This window comes from Contarinia nasturtii, unplaced genomic scaffold, assembly GCF_009176525.2.
Source record: "Contarinia nasturtii isolate CC-2019 unplaced genomic scaffold, AAFC_CNas_1.1 Cnas_scaffold_129, whole genome shotgun sequence".
Lineage (NCBI taxonomy): Eukaryota > Metazoa > Arthropoda > Insecta > Diptera > Cecidomyiidae > Contarinia > Contarinia nasturtii.
In genome coordinates, this window is record NW_022197486.1 from 1,856,099 (window position 1) to 1,869,332 (window position 13,234).

General features: G+C 34.3%; 6 protein-coding genes across 7 annotated transcripts; 3 read left to right on the forward strand and 3 right to left on the reverse strand.

Moving 5' to 3' along the window:
- Positions 1-816: 816 nt before the first annotated feature.
- On the reverse strand, positions 817-3,711 carry LOC116347354 (GPI mannosyltransferase 4). Of its 2 annotated transcripts, XM_031777931.1 has the most exons (4): positions 3,341-3,711; positions 2,586-3,263; positions 2,324-2,519; positions 817-2,244 (listed from the first exon to the last, which is right to left on the reverse strand). In XM_031777931.1, exons 1-4 carry the CDS (start codon positions 3,510-3,512, stop codon positions 1,278-1,280), a joined length of 2,013 nt encoding a protein of 670 aa, XP_031633791.1. In that variant the 5' UTR covers positions 3,513-3,711; the 3' UTR covers positions 817-1,277. The 2 variants fall into 2 exon arrangements, with proteins under 2 accessions (XP_031633791.1, XP_031633781.1); XM_031777921.1 differs by having other exon boundaries at positions 2,324-3,263.
- Positions 3,712-4,364: 653 nt separating this feature from the next.
- LOC116347383 (eukaryotic translation initiation factor 2 subunit 1) lies at positions 4,365-6,638 on the forward strand. The gene is made up of 6 exons (XM_031777962.1): positions 4,365-4,502; positions 4,897-4,959; positions 5,057-5,252; positions 5,339-5,800; positions 5,932-6,047; positions 6,129-6,638. The coding sequence occupies exons 2-6, from the start codon at positions 4,915-4,917 to the stop codon at positions 6,318-6,320; spliced, it is 1,011 nt and encodes a 336-aa protein (XP_031633822.1). The 5' UTR covers positions 4,365-4,502; positions 4,897-4,914; the 3' UTR covers positions 6,321-6,638.
- LOC116347424 (coiled-coil-helix-coiled-coil-helix domain-containing protein 7) lies at positions 6,621-7,274 on the reverse strand. The gene is made up of 3 exons (XM_031778004.1): positions 7,102-7,274; positions 6,914-7,012; positions 6,621-6,849 (listed from the first exon to the last, which is right to left on the reverse strand). The coding sequence occupies exons 1-3, from the start codon at positions 7,144-7,146 to the stop codon at positions 6,721-6,723; spliced, it is 273 nt and encodes a 90-aa protein (XP_031633864.1). The 5' UTR covers positions 7,147-7,274; the 3' UTR covers positions 6,621-6,720.
- A 14-nt stretch (positions 7,275-7,288) lies between these two features.
- Positions 7,289-8,552, forward strand: LOC116347393 (distal membrane-arm assembly complex protein 2). The gene is made up of 2 exons (XM_031777974.1): positions 7,289-7,897; positions 7,996-8,552. The coding sequence occupies exons 1-2, from the start codon at positions 7,437-7,439 to the stop codon at positions 8,477-8,479; spliced, it is 945 nt and encodes a 314-aa protein (XP_031633834.1). The 5' UTR covers positions 7,289-7,436; the 3' UTR covers positions 8,480-8,552.
- On the reverse strand, positions 8,536-10,291 carry LOC116347414 (protein lin-7 homolog C). Its single transcript, XM_031777994.1, has 3 exons — positions 10,016-10,291; positions 9,316-9,716; positions 8,536-9,225 (listed from the first exon to the last, which is right to left on the reverse strand). Exons 1-3 carry the CDS (start codon positions 10,047-10,049, stop codon positions 9,070-9,072), a joined length of 591 nt encoding a protein of 196 aa, XP_031633854.1. The 5' UTR covers positions 10,050-10,291; the 3' UTR covers positions 8,536-9,069.
- Positions 10,292-10,650: 359 nt separating this feature from the next.
- LOC116347374 (translation initiation factor eIF-2B subunit gamma-like) lies at positions 10,651-12,559 on the forward strand. Its single transcript, XM_031777950.1, has 6 exons — positions 10,651-11,051; positions 11,127-11,296; positions 11,374-11,564; positions 11,637-11,951; positions 12,026-12,252; positions 12,336-12,559. Exons 1-6 carry the CDS (start codon positions 10,747-10,749, stop codon positions 12,487-12,489), a joined length of 1,362 nt encoding a protein of 453 aa, XP_031633810.1. The 5' UTR covers positions 10,651-10,746; the 3' UTR covers positions 12,490-12,559.
- Positions 12,560-13,234: the final 675 nt, after the last annotated feature.

A 13,234-nucleotide genomic window follows, 5' to 3' on the forward strand; every position in this document is an offset into this window, starting at 1 on the left:
TACTGGGCAATTTTTTGTTTCTTTAGTCTTGATTTCAAATTTTTGTTTACAGTTGGCCTTGATTGCAGTTATAAAAGTACTCGCTTAGTAGATAACCAGGTAAAAATCGTGGTTACATCATATTTGAGGTGAGTGACAATTTCTCGAAGATTTACATTTAAAGTAAAATGATTGATTACTTGCGCGTCATAATTGGCACTGAAATACACCTACTATGCCATTTGGACGAAATATAATCCATCGTTTCCTTCATTATTTCAGTAAAAATCCACTAGATCAGCCACTAGTTTTGGATGATTTGTAAGCGTATCGCACATTACATCAAATTTTGATTGGTGACAATTTATTTCATTGAGAAATTGACTTTTACTTATCTTTACTAATAACTCTCGTGCAGCTTTCAATCATGAACTCCGTTTCAATAAGCGAAGGCTATCATTTACAAATCCAGAGTGACAACACATATTTTTTTTTTCTCTTTGATTTCATTTGTTATTACTCTCATTCAAATTCGGATAGTTGAAATGTGTTGGTGACAATGTTTTTCATTGTTAATAAGATTAGCAACAGTTCTTTCAATTCAAATTAGTAGTTTGTATGAGTGAGAGAAGTTTATTATTTATTTCAATGATATATCTATATCCGTCCTATTAGAGACATTGAAAATCGAAAATTTCATCAAATTTCAATGGTTTTAATTGTAATAAAGAAAAAAATGTTGCATTTATTAGATGACATGAGCTCAAACTTAGGAATTGGTTCTAAGCGCTCTCATTTTAAGCATAAATAAACTAATTAAAAAGATACGCGAATGTATTGGTTCAAGTGAAATTGCCATTTATTTGTTATAAACCTAAAGACTTATGCGAGAAAATTGATTGTTTTTAAGCGTATTTATATAATTCAAATAGTTTCCATTGAAAAACCACAATTGCGAGTGCCGAATTAAAATAAGGACAGGTGCATTTTTTCCACCCAAATGAAATTTTTCAAATCTAATAACATATTTGAATTGTACATATGTATAGTTTGGACATTTTAATAAGATATACTTTGGTGGTGTACGAATTTCGGGTAACATTTTTCGGTGTTTTGATTTTTAAAATTTGACATCGACCGGAATTTGACTACCATGGATGATTAAAGTAAATACTAGATCAACTAATATATTTTCGCTATTGTGCAATTTGCACACATTTTTATTTGTCATTCAAAATAATTTTTGCAAGCGAAAAAAAAGACACTGTGTGGGTGCCACCACTCCACGGTGGTGACATTTATTGAGAAAAAGTATTTCGGTGTCGTACTTCAACGCGATATAGTACCAAGCCAAACTGATGAATAATTGCTGAAAATTTTCTCAATATTCCGCTTGTAGAATATGGGCTAATTTCTTCGTAATTTTCGTAGAAACTACATTTTTGTTCAACATTAAAAACATCGGTACGGATTTCGGTTTGATGATGACGGAAAAAATTTGGTAATGCTTCTGTCGATAAATGTGGATAAAATGATTTGATCCGTTGATATTTGATCATTGTATAATTGCTTTTAAATAATGCTATGCTAAGCTCTTCCGTTAAACTAGACGGAATGGCTAAATAAAGTTTATAATTTTGTTGATTGTTGTGCAATCGCAATTCATTAAAATCTAACAGTAGTTTTATCTTTTGCTGTAGTTCATCCATCGGCAAACCACCGTATTCATATAAAAAGAATTGCTTTTTTCGTGTATACTTTTGACCATTTTCGGGATTAATAAGAATTGTTTCGGTGCTCGGTTGAAATAGGTATGATGTTGGTATATTATACAAATGACTGGTAACTAGAAATACATTTGAACTTGTGCTGTGCTGTTGGAATGTGGTCATTTGATTTTGTTGAAAATATTCCGTCAATTGGATAACTCCACCCTGGTGAATAATTCCGAAAAAGATGGCCAAAATTGTGTTGCCCGCATACCAACATTTTAATAGACGATTTGCACTTGCTTTTGTACATAAGAAATGACGATACACGAATTCACCGAGACGATTTGTCTCGCTAAATGGATTTGTAATGCAAAAACCAGTGATTAGCTTTGGAGCGTGTAAAATTATAATAGGTAATGTAATAGGCAGCAGAAATCGTGGTTCTTGATGATTGACAAGCGATAGCAAAGCAACTGGAACAAAAATCGCTGCATTCATGAGGGAAACGATCGATTGAGCACGGGGCAAATGAAGATATTCGTTTCGTGAAAATCTGAAATGAGGCGAAAATCGAAAGAAAATAAACGATTGAATCAACTTTATCTGAACAAACGATTGAAAATTATGCAAACCTGTACAACAAATGTCCAAACGAACAGACGGCAATCACACCAAGAATATTATACAAAAGTGGAATGTTAACTAAAACATGTAAATATTTTGGATGAACACCGTGTGCAGCTGTATTCACCGGATCAATGTTGTATCGGATGAAATTCAACGGTGTCACCACAAAATTATTGATGTCAACTTCCATATATTGAATTTCTGACAAGGTTAAAAATCCATAATAAAGTGAATCAGCGACAATGAATAGAATTACAACGGGAATACCACATGCGAGCAAACTGAAAAACCTCAAATGAAAGTCAACAAATGAGATCGTTTTGGCGTCCATACCGCGATACATCCAAAAGAAGACGATCGGCAATCCAAAAAATAAAAATGTCGGCCGATTAAAACAACCAATCACACATATCGTTGATACAATATAGCATTTGTTGACACGATACGATGGTAGAATGTAACGTAATTTATGCACCTTCACCTTTTCCACTATCGTTTTGCATGCATTGTACTTCTCATCGAGAAATTTACGTTGAAAAATTACACTGTTCGTGTGCATCATGCAATCAGCGACCACGTACAAAAGTAGCGAACACAATGCCATTTCAATGTTATTTGAAAATGTTCGAGTGCTAAAGACAATGCTAACAACGGAACTGGCCAACGCCAACAATCGAACGTCATATCGTAGAGCGTATGTGGTGCAGATTTTATAGAGGCTCCAATCACTCACAAATGATATCAAACACATTATCAAACGCGGCACAACGAATATCGCATACGGTGTACAAATTTGCCATCCCGTTAAAAATTGTACATACATTGCCAAGAAGCCGTACACATTCAATGTTAGGCGATAAATGACTAGTGGCAATGCCATACTTCGAATTGGCATCGTATTATTGAATTCCCATGTTCGTGTATGCTCCAATTTGAACTCTTCGCCTGCAATCAAAGTGAGGAAAAACCATTTATATTTCACACATATTAAACTGTATTCTCTTTTTTTCATCCAAAGTTACCCGTCGGAATTTCCACCGATTGAAAAAATTCATCAGGATGAATGTAGCCGGATTGCGGTAAAAATACCAAACACACTCGTAACACAGCCAAAAATATATATGTATTAAAATATTTGCCCTCGCCTCGATTTATATTGACTGCAAGCGAATGAAGATACTTGGACAATTTCATTGTGTCGATGTGATTTTTCAACAATTGTAGTTCGATCTATTGCAGGGTTTATCTAGTCCAAGGGGGTTTTCCCACTTTTTCAACTCATTCTTTTGAATTTATGAGAATTTTGTTCTTATGAAAAGTAAAAAATCCAAAATACAATTTCACTGAATGTCATAGACACTCACAATATTGAAAACACAACAAAACCGATTTGACATTACATCGAAGTCAACAAACATAAATCATTGCTATGTGCACTTAAAGTAGAAATACTTATTCTGAAAAATGTACTGTTCTGTGTACTTTTTGGTATTTTCGTTAGATGGCACCAGCTTATTCATGCTTTATTACCGAAAAATTTAATATTTCGCTCCAAATCGAAATTCATGTTCAATAAATAAATGTTGCAACATTGGTTGTAAATTTATTATAAATTATTTATAAAAATGGCAATATTTTTCTATCGTTCATGTTCTTGCATAGAATGGAAACATTTATTTGGTTTACAATTCATGTTTTGCGGTTTGTTTACAAAATGTCAAAATGAAACAGTAGAAATTCAAGCGAAATGAAATGATCGGGAATAATATCCATATATGGTTTGACTTCATTGGAATTTCTCGATTAAACATTTTAATAATGTTTGTATAGTTTGGCAGGACATTAGAAAATCAATGGGACAAACAATTTTTTGTATAATTTATCTTAATGAGTGGCTGCCATTTTTGTTGCTGTCCGTATTTGATTTCGGTTCAGTTTTAAGTTGAACTGGCCCGAAAAAAAATTTGACATCTGCATCGTTACGCGTTTCCATCATTAACACACTCGATTTCTCCTACTCTCTCTCTTGTGTAAATGTCAACGATATTGCCGCAAATCGTACTCAACACACACTGTACTCGATATTCCCGTGTAGCTGCCACATGTTTATCACTGGAAATTAGAGCTCAAACTATTTTAAAAGGAAAGAATCGAAGAAATAATTCATTTTTTTGTGTGTGAAAGGTAAATTTTGTGCACTACCTAATTATCACCGGCGTTTCAAATAATTTTCGTTTTTAAATATATATTTTTTTATTCGCGAATACATATATGTGTGAGTGTAAAATATTTGCCGAAATCTTCGTTCGGTCAAAGAATTTCGTTGCGGTTTAGTGCAAATTCAATATACCAAAGTTCATAACCTATAATAATCTCTGAATGGTTTTTTTCTCTGTGTATTGAATGAAATTTTGTTGTGAATTATATTAAACGATAACCGATGACGTTAACGATTGCATTCTTGTGGCGAACTATTTCACAAGCATTCAAACGATATATATATTTTTTCAATTGAACATCGTGCAATATTTTACGAAATATCGTAATTGACCAAATTTTTTTAATATTTATTTGGCAGGAAATTGGTGTATACAAAATGGTTGTACTGAGTTGTAGATTTTACAAAGAAAAATACCCTGAGGTAAGTGACTTGAGTCACTTTTCATGAAAATAATGTGAAAGTATATGCTCATATTGTGAAATGAATGGAATGGTTTTGTTTTTTTATTGGATATTAGGTTGACGATGTTGTCATGGTCAATGTCCGTGCAATCGCCGAAATGGGCGCATACGTTTACCTTTTGGAATATAATAATATCGAAGGTATGATTTTGTTGTCGGAATTGTCACGACGGCGTATTCGTTCGATAAACAAATTAATTCGTGTGGGCAAAACCGAACCGGTAGTCGTTATTCGTGTTGACAAGGAAAAAGGTAAGGCCATCGCATCATTATCGATCATCGTTTTCTTTTTAAAGATAAAATGCATTTATTTATGTATTCATTTGAATAAATTTCAGGCTATATTGATCTGTCAAAACGTCGTGTATCACCTGAAGATGTAGACAAGTGTACAGAACGTTTTGCCAAGGCGAAAGCGGTCAATTCAATATTACGTCATGTGGCCGATATTTTAAAATTCGAAACAGACGAACAACTGGAAGAATTGTATCAAAAAACGGCCTGGCACTTTGAAGAAAAATATAAAAATAAAGCGGCCGCATACGACGTATTCAAGCAAGCGGTGGTTGATCCATCAATTTTGGACGAATGCGGTTTGGAAGATAAAACCAGAGAGGTGCTATTGAATAATATTCGACGAAAATTGACGTCGCAGGCAGTTAAAATTCGTGCTGACATCGAATGTGCCTGCTATGAATATGAAGGAATTGATGCGGTCAAAGAAGCATTACGCGCTGGATTAGAAACATCCACCGAAGAGCTACCAATTAAAATCAATCTCATTGCTCCTCCATTATATGGTGAGTGTCCTCAATTGAATTCTTTTATTGCTTTACTTTTTTGGCTGATATAAGAAGAAAAGATACATTTTAATTCTCTGGCAATACATTCAATTCAATAATGTCTCAATGTATATCTTATTATCATATAGTAATGACAACGTCAACGCCCGAAAAAGCCGATGGATTAAAAGCGCTGGAAAATGCCATTGAACGAATTCGAGAAACAATTACGAAACTTGGTGGTGTATTTACGGTGAACATGGCGGTAAGTACATATGATCAACAAAGAATATTTCTCTGAAATTTAATGTGAAAATGTCTTTTTTCTTCAACGATTCATTTGCAGCCGAAAGTTGTAACCGCAACGGATGAAGCTGATTTGGCACGCCGAATGGAACGTGCTGAAGCCGAAAATGCATTAGTTGACGGCGATGAAGATGAAGAAAATGAAGAGGGTATATCATACAACGATGGTGAAAATGGTGACGAAAAAGACGATGAAGATGGTGGCAGCAGTGAGGACGATGTGAAAAATTAAATTGAACAAAACGGCAACGATTTCTTCTTCTGATTGTTAAAGATATATCCGAAACAAACAAACAACACATTCAAAGAAAAAATCTTCCAAATTTATATAGGTAAATTCGAGTCGCGTTTTCACATTGCAGCCAGGTTCAATGTGTCAAAGAGAAAAAAATAATCGAAAAATCACACAAAAAGTCACACAAACTCAACGTATTCAAACTGTACACATACACAGAGAAACAACAAACAAATTAAGAGAATAATGAAATCCTTCTTTCCAATATTTGTAATCGAATAAATAAAATAAAACAAATCAAATTGCAGCATTATATTTCAGGAATATTGCTCATTTTAAAAATCGGCGACGAACAGCAGTCATGCCTATATGCCTAACTTAAACTAAATTACAGTCACTATTTTTTTATGTGAATTGTTGGCTTTTGATACATTTTCATCCGTTCGGCTTTTATTTTTTCTCGCTCTTCGCCAACCGGGTACTCCGGAAATGTCCTATTGGAACGACGTTCAATTGCAATATTCAACTGAAATGATCAGAATACATTTTATGTAAAAACCTTTTTTTTCTTCATAATCATAAAGTCTTACCCAAAATTCTTTGCATTTTTTTCCATTTTGGATAAAAGCCTCACACTTATCCTTATCGTAATTATTTGCATCAAGACATTTCAGCATCTGTTGTCTCTCCTATTCAATTTCCAAAAAAGTAATTAATCGAATAACAACTGTACGACTTTCTCGCTTCAAAAAGGGAAAAATTATTGCATTTTACTTACTTTCCAACAGGGATCCTGTTCACTTGCTGCTAATGGTGTTCGCATTTTGTTCTTGCTAAATTTTTTAAACTTTTTTTATTTAAAAATGATGCAATAAACGGGTCTGTGTGACTTGAATTGGCATTGCTTATAAAAACAAATAAATTTCGATTAAAAGTCAAGCACGATTGAAGAGGTTATGTCATTCAACTGACATTTATTATCGTCACTGACTAAAAGTGTCAAAACAGTGAACAAAATTTGGTGTGTGTGAATCCAGTGTAAAAAAATTCGGCAATAAATACAATTTTAATGCAATTTATTTTTTATAAAGCACATTATTTGTTCCCCACAATATGCACGTGAATAAATCGGGAATACAGCAAATTTTGTTGTGTCCACAACAGCATAACATCGTTTTAAAACGATTCGGTTGGTTTGATCGAAAGAAACGAAGCTTTTTCCAATTATCTGATAAAGAGGAGCCACGATTTTTCTCGGAAACTGAACCAAATCCATTGTCGGATGTTGAACGGCGCATCGAGAGCTCAATGGAAAAACTACAATGGCGGAAACCAGTAACCAGACAAAGAACCTTTTTGACAGAAGGTTTGCGTCTGCTTGCACCCGAACGTACAAGACATTTTTTAGAAATCATGCAACGGCCATTGGATAAAACCAATATTTTGAGATCAATTGAATTAAAAAGACACGAAATGATGGCAAAAGACCAACGTTTTCTAACGGATCGTCATCGTATGCTGGGCAATGACTTGGCAGCTGCACATTTTCTCGTGGCACGGGGTGGTCAAGTGAGGTGAGTCGGTTGTTCTTCCTCGAAATAGAATACGCTTCATGATGAAAAATGAAAGAATTATGGTGGTATTTATTCGGTTTCTATATTTTTATGAATAGATTCACTCGTTCCAAAGAATGGATTAAAAGTAATGAGCACGATGAATACGATCTACCACGGCTCTATGATCCCGAATATCTTATCGATGCAATTAAATGCGATGGTATGGATCTAATGTACGAAGGACTGGAAAATGTTCGTCGTTTGCATCATTTAAAATATTTTTCACTACGAGATGTGAAGCTTTTTGACGATTGGTGTATGGATCGATTGTGTGGAAATCAATTTGACAATATTGAAATTCTCGATGTATCTGGCACTAGTATAACAGCAAATGCACTATTTGCCGTACCAAAATTACGCACTCTAAAAGCAATCGTAATGGACACGGCAAATCGATCGACGTCGTTTCAGTTGGCGTGTGCCGAACTCGAATGTGTTATGCCAAAATTAAAGATTCTCGATTCGGCCGATGTACATGATGATATTTATGAAGCTAGAAAATTGGCAGCATCTACTGAAAATCCAGCAGAAGCGAAATAAAATGAAATTGTATTTATTGTTAGAAAAGTTTGCGAATAAATGTGTTTTATGTTAAATTCATTCACAAGAAGAGCAATGTATGTTTTCTTTATTTTATTTTTCGCTGACATAAATTCATTTTTTTTTCTCTACAAAACAAAAAGAACATATAATTTCTGATTTTTTCCTGGGCATGTTTTTCACAATTAACACAATTATAATAATTATATATTTCTTTTTATCTAATTAATAAAAAATAAAAAATACACTTCAATTTATAAAATAAATGAGATGGGATGTGTGTGTGTGTGTGTGTGTGTATGACAGATAGGAAATGAATGAATTGATGAAACGATTCGGGGCCAATTTTTTTGTTTATGTCAGAAAATCCGGCCGTCAAAGTGTTCAGCCAATGCGGGTACAATTATTGCTTTCGAATGGTACCAGCGTTAAACTATGTTTGAGCATTATGAAAAAGAATAAATGACAGATGATCAATACTTTAACAAATGACACATTTTGTTATTGTTGTTTTTATCTTCGAATAATATTTATGTGTTTGTTTTTTATATTTTCGCTATATGTTTTAAATGCTTGGCTTCAAATTTCATTTATTGATATGGACGTCTACGTGCCGCACGTTGTTTATCAAATCGAAGTTCCATTTCTTCAAGCACTTTTGGTGTATAGCGCACAACAAGCTTAACAGAGCCAACGGCCTGTTTCAATAGTTCAACGGCTTTCTCGTGATTCTCGCCATCAACCGACTGAAAATTGGATAAAAAACCAAAATCAAAAAAAAAATATTGAATATTTCACGCAAATTTGTGATTAAAAAAAAAAAGAAGAAAACTTACAACACCATTAACCGAAAGCAATTGATCGCCACGTTTTAAACTACCATGACGATCGGCTACACCACCTGGTATGATGCGTGATATATAAATGGGTGAATTTTGTTCTTTGCCACCCATCACATTGAAACCAAGACCTTCGTCCGTTTTTGGCAATTCAACAACGCGTGGATGTGCATGCCCTTCACTTGCTGCAAATGCAGCTACGGTTGCTTTGGCCGTGGCCGATGCTCGAACATCTTGTGAACCTTGAATGTCAACCGTTTCATAAACATGCTCGTACACTTCACGTACCGCACTCAGAAAATCACTTTGCAATACTTTCTGTAATTCAGCCAATTTATGTGCTGGAACTTCGCCGCTATTTTGTAATTTATCCAAAAGTTCAATGCATCGTTCAACATCTGTGCGAAAAGAATTTGGTAGAAAATTGGGTTAAACAAAATGTTGACAGTGAAAACACAATGACTTTATGCATATATACAATGGGATGGGTGTAGTCTCAAAATTATCACTTAAGCGACTGTGACCCATTCATAGTTTGCAACAAATATTTGGCAAACACTCTTTTCCAATGTGCTAAACAACACCCAGTTAGTTTCGTTTTGTTTTTGTGTTGTGACAGGAGAGAAAGTTTTTACAACACTTGATCAATCACATGCCATAAAAAGTTGATTTTATATCCAAATTGATTCTTGAATACCTTTGCCCAATGTCAATGGTTCTATAGCTGCCATTGCCTTGAATTTGTTTTCGTTTTTCGTTTTGGTCACTTAAAATATTGAGATGTGCGAGTCTCTCTTATTGACAGATTTTTTTTTTTTTTATAGTTGAAGTTTCTAACTCTTGCTTCAAGGTATTTATTTTGCTGAGCTATTCAATCAATTCGTTCCTTTTTACTCTTTTCAATAATTTCAACGATAAAGCAGAATATGTTGTGTATTCCATCTCTGTCGTTTTGTGATTGACTCATTGCGTCGACGCATAGACCGCAAAACACTATAGTGGTCTCTTTTACACTCACATATTGGAATGCATTCAATTTATATCACATATTCACATTGAATTGGGTTGTCGTTTTTTTCATTTATTTCATTTTAACGCTTTTGATGGCATAAAAATGATTGAGTTGATATTAAATGAATAGCAATTCAAAATTGATTCATTTATTATGGATGGATACCGTCACGCCAACAAAAAAATAAATAATGAATATGTTTTTGCTTGCAGGTGAATGAACAAAAAATTGCTCCGTACTTTAGGCGTAAGTATTTCTCTGTTGACAGTTATGTAGTCCGTGCGTATATTTTGAATGCACTTTACCCGACTGACAGTTGTCTCACATACAATACATACCGTAACCAAAAACTAGTTGGCCCGTATTTTTATTGAAATTATTTTAGCAAAAGTAATAGTTTCCATTAAAAGAAAACAATGACGCAAATGGAGTTTCAAGCGATTGTATTGGCTGGCGGTCGTGGAACACGTTTTCAGGAGCTAACTGGTGAACGGCTCAAATGTTTGTTGCCGATTGGTCCATATCCAATGATTTTCTATCCATTGGAGATGCTACAAAGGCACGGATTTCAAGAAATCATAGTTATTGTTCTGGAATCAGAACGATTTGATATTCAACAAGCAATTGAACGTACACCAATCAAGGCGAAATTGGATTTCGTAACACTGCCCGCCGATTCGAATTTCGGAACAGCCGAAGCGCTGAGACACATTTCAGATCGGTAAGAGATTCATTCTACTCTCTTTCAGTGTGTGATTTTACACTTTTATCAACGGTATTTTGTTTGATTTTTCAGTATTAAATGTGATTTCGTTATCGTATCATGCGACACCATCACAAACATCGATCTGTTCTCAATGCTAAACTGTTTCCGAAAGACGAATGCATCGATTGTGGCTCAATTGTTCAAAGGCGGTTTGGAAGCCGATACTATTGTGCCGGGGCCGAAAACAAAACATAAACACGGTAAAACCATTTCGTTAGATAAACGGTTGGCATTTGGTTTCATCAATTTGTAAAATGTTTTTAAACATTTTCAATAGATCGTGATTTGATTGGTATTCAACCGGGTACACAACGTTTGGCGTTCCTTGCGTCGACCAGTGACTATGATGAAACATTGAATTTGCCATACCATTTGCTGCATCGATATGGTCACATCACAATGCACAGTCGCTTAATCGATTCGCATATTTACATTATTAAGAAATGGGTCATTGACTACTTGAAAACGGTACGTTTTGAATATCCTTATGGAGTCGAGTTGGGCGCGCAAATGAAATTTCAATTTTCTATATTCCCACAGAATATGCAAGTATTTTCACTGAAAGGTGAACTGATTCCGTACATTGTGAAAAAACAATTGGCACGTGTGACAAAGCACGAAAATGAAAAACCATTTTCGATGGTCAATGTAAATACAAAGCAAGGTGACATCATTCAGTTTATCAAACAAAATGAATTTGATCAGAAAATTACGGAAACATCATCATTCAACGATTCGGTCAATCGAAATCCATTCAGCGACGATTTGATTCGATGCTATGCATTGAATCCACAAGAGAATTGTTTTGGCATTCGAGTGAATACAACACTGTCTTATTGTACAATTAATCAAAAGGTTCGTTTCCTTTTTTTAAATTTCAATCGAAATACTTGGATTACATTTGTTTCTTTTTTTTGAATTCGTTTTAGATATTTGAATTATGGGAGCAACTCTTTCCCAAGCAAGCTCCAGCATTGGTATCACCACAGGCCTCTATAGATTCCACACAAATGACTGAGTGTGCTGTTGCTGCGTCCACGAAAATTTCCGAAAAAACATCGTTGAAAAAATGCATTTTAGGCACAAGTAGTACAGTCAATCCGAAAACCCGTATTTCAAATAGTGTTTTAATGAATGACGTCCTGATTGAGGAAGGGTTAGTTTTGAATACATTCGACTTTTTTGGATTCGTTTATTCCCTCTAATTTAATGTATTTTATTGTTCAATTAAATATTTAGCTGCATCATTGAAAACAGTGTAATCTGTGATAAAGCAGTAATTCGAAGGGGTTGCGTGTTGAAAAATTGCCTGGTTGGACCGGATCACAAAGTAGCTGAAAATACGAATGCAGAAAAAGTGCATCTGTCTAATTCGGACTTCCAAATCGAATAAATGTTGAATTCTGTTTTTTTCTTCTATCTTTATAAAGCAAACACTTTGTCAGATGTGTTAATTTTGTAAAAATCACTTATTTTCATATAGTAAAATATTTGATTAAGAATTGTTTTACTAATACAGTCTGTGTTTTTCATCGCGAAATGTCATTTTTCGTATGAATAAATATGAATTGGATTCTTATAAAAAAAATTGGAGAATTTCATCATCGAACTATGTTATTTCCACAAATTTAACTTATTATTTCGTGAAATTTTTCTAAGAATTGTGAAACGAATTAATAGCGCCATCTGTTGCTTACTTTTAAAAGTTCTTTTATTGAGTATTTCAATCAAACGTTTAAGTATATTGGTAGTGCAACTTAAAAATGTCGTTTTTTTGGTAAAAATAAAACTTTATTTCATAAATTCTGTAAATAACATGTCATTCAAAGTATTGGCCATCGGAAGCTATAACCTTTTCCCATCTTTCTGGTAGCATATGGATTCCGCGCCAAAAGAACTGCTCATTTTTTGAGGTTTATTTTTTGATACCTTCAATTGAAGTGAAGCGTATTCCAGACATGGCATTCTGCATCGATCGAAACAAGTGATAGTCAGAAGGGGCAATGTCTGGCAAAGCTTCCCATCCACTATTTTCCAACTAGTTTTTAACCGGTTGAGCAATATGATGCCGAGCGTTGTAATGATGGAAAATTATTGACTCATGTCCGGTCGCATATTCTGGCCGTTTTTCGTTCAAT

Excerpts from the sequence above, each read along its gene's own strand:
- LOC116347383 (XM_031777962.1), top strand. The coding sequence starts at position 4,915 with ATGGTTGTACTGAGTTGTAGATTTTACAAAGAAAAATACCCTGAG. Across the intron at positions 4,960-5,056 it reads ACAAAGAAAAATACCCTGAG|GTTGACGATGTTGTCATGGT; the intron begins GTAAGTGACTTG and ends ATTGGATATTAG. Across the intron at positions 5,253-5,338 it reads TCGTGTTGACAAGGAAAAAG|GCTATATTGATCTGTCAAAA; the intron begins GTAAGGCCATCG and ends AATAAATTTCAG.
- LOC116347414 (XM_031777994.1), bottom strand. The coding sequence starts at position 10,049 with ATGGCAGCTATAGAACCATTGACATTGGGCAAAG. Across the intron at positions 9,717-10,015 it reads ACCATTGACATTGGGCAAAG|ATGTTGAACGATGCATTGAA; the intron begins GTATTCAAGAAT and ends CTTTTCGCACAG. Across the intron at positions 9,226-9,315 it reads TGCTTTCGGTTAATGGTGTT|TCGGTTGATGGCGAGAATCA; the intron begins GTAAGTTTTCTT and ends TCCAATTTTCAG.
- LOC116347424 (XM_031778004.1), bottom strand. The coding sequence starts at position 7,146 with ATGCGAACACCATTAGCAGCAAGTGAACAGGATCCCTGTTGGAAA. Across the intron at positions 7,013-7,101 it reads AACAGGATCCCTGTTGGAAA|GAGAGACAACAGATGCTGAA; the intron begins GTAAGTAAAATG and ends GAAATTGAATAG. Across the intron at positions 6,850-6,913 it reads AAAAATGCAAAGAATTTTGG|TTGAATATTGCAATTGAACG; the intron begins GTAAGACTTTAT and ends TGATCATTTCAG.
- LOC116347374 (XM_031777950.1), top strand. The coding sequence starts at position 10,747 with ATGACGCAAATGGAGTTTCAAGCGATTGTATTGGCTGGCGGTCGTGGA. Across the intron at positions 11,952-12,025 it reads ATTGTACAATTAATCAAAAG|ATATTTGAATTATGGGAGCA; the intron begins GTTCGTTTCCTT and ends AATTCGTTTTAG. Across the intron at positions 12,253-12,335 it reads GACGTCCTGATTGAGGAAGG|CTGCATCATTGAAAACAGTG; the intron begins GTTAGTTTTGAA and ends TTAAATATTTAG.
- LOC116347393 (XM_031777974.1), top strand. The coding sequence starts at position 7,437 with ATGCACGTGAATAAATCGGGAATACAGCAAATTTTGTTGTGTCCACAA. Across the intron at positions 7,898-7,995 it reads GCACGGGGTGGTCAAGTGAG|ATTCACTCGTTCCAAAGAAT; the intron begins GTGAGTCGGTTG and ends TTTTATGAATAG.
- LOC116347354 (XM_031777921.1), bottom strand. The coding sequence starts at position 3,512 with ATGAAATTGTCCAAGTATCTTCATTCGCTTGCAGTCAATATAAATCGA. Across the intron at positions 3,264-3,340 it reads ATCGGTGGAAATTCCGACGG|GCGAAGAGTTCAAATTGGAG; the intron begins GTAACTTTGGAT and ends CTTTGATTGCAG. Across the intron at positions 2,245-2,323 it reads TTTGGACATTTGTTGTACAG|ATTTTCACGAAACGAATATC; the intron begins GTTTGCATAATT and ends GCCTCATTTCAG.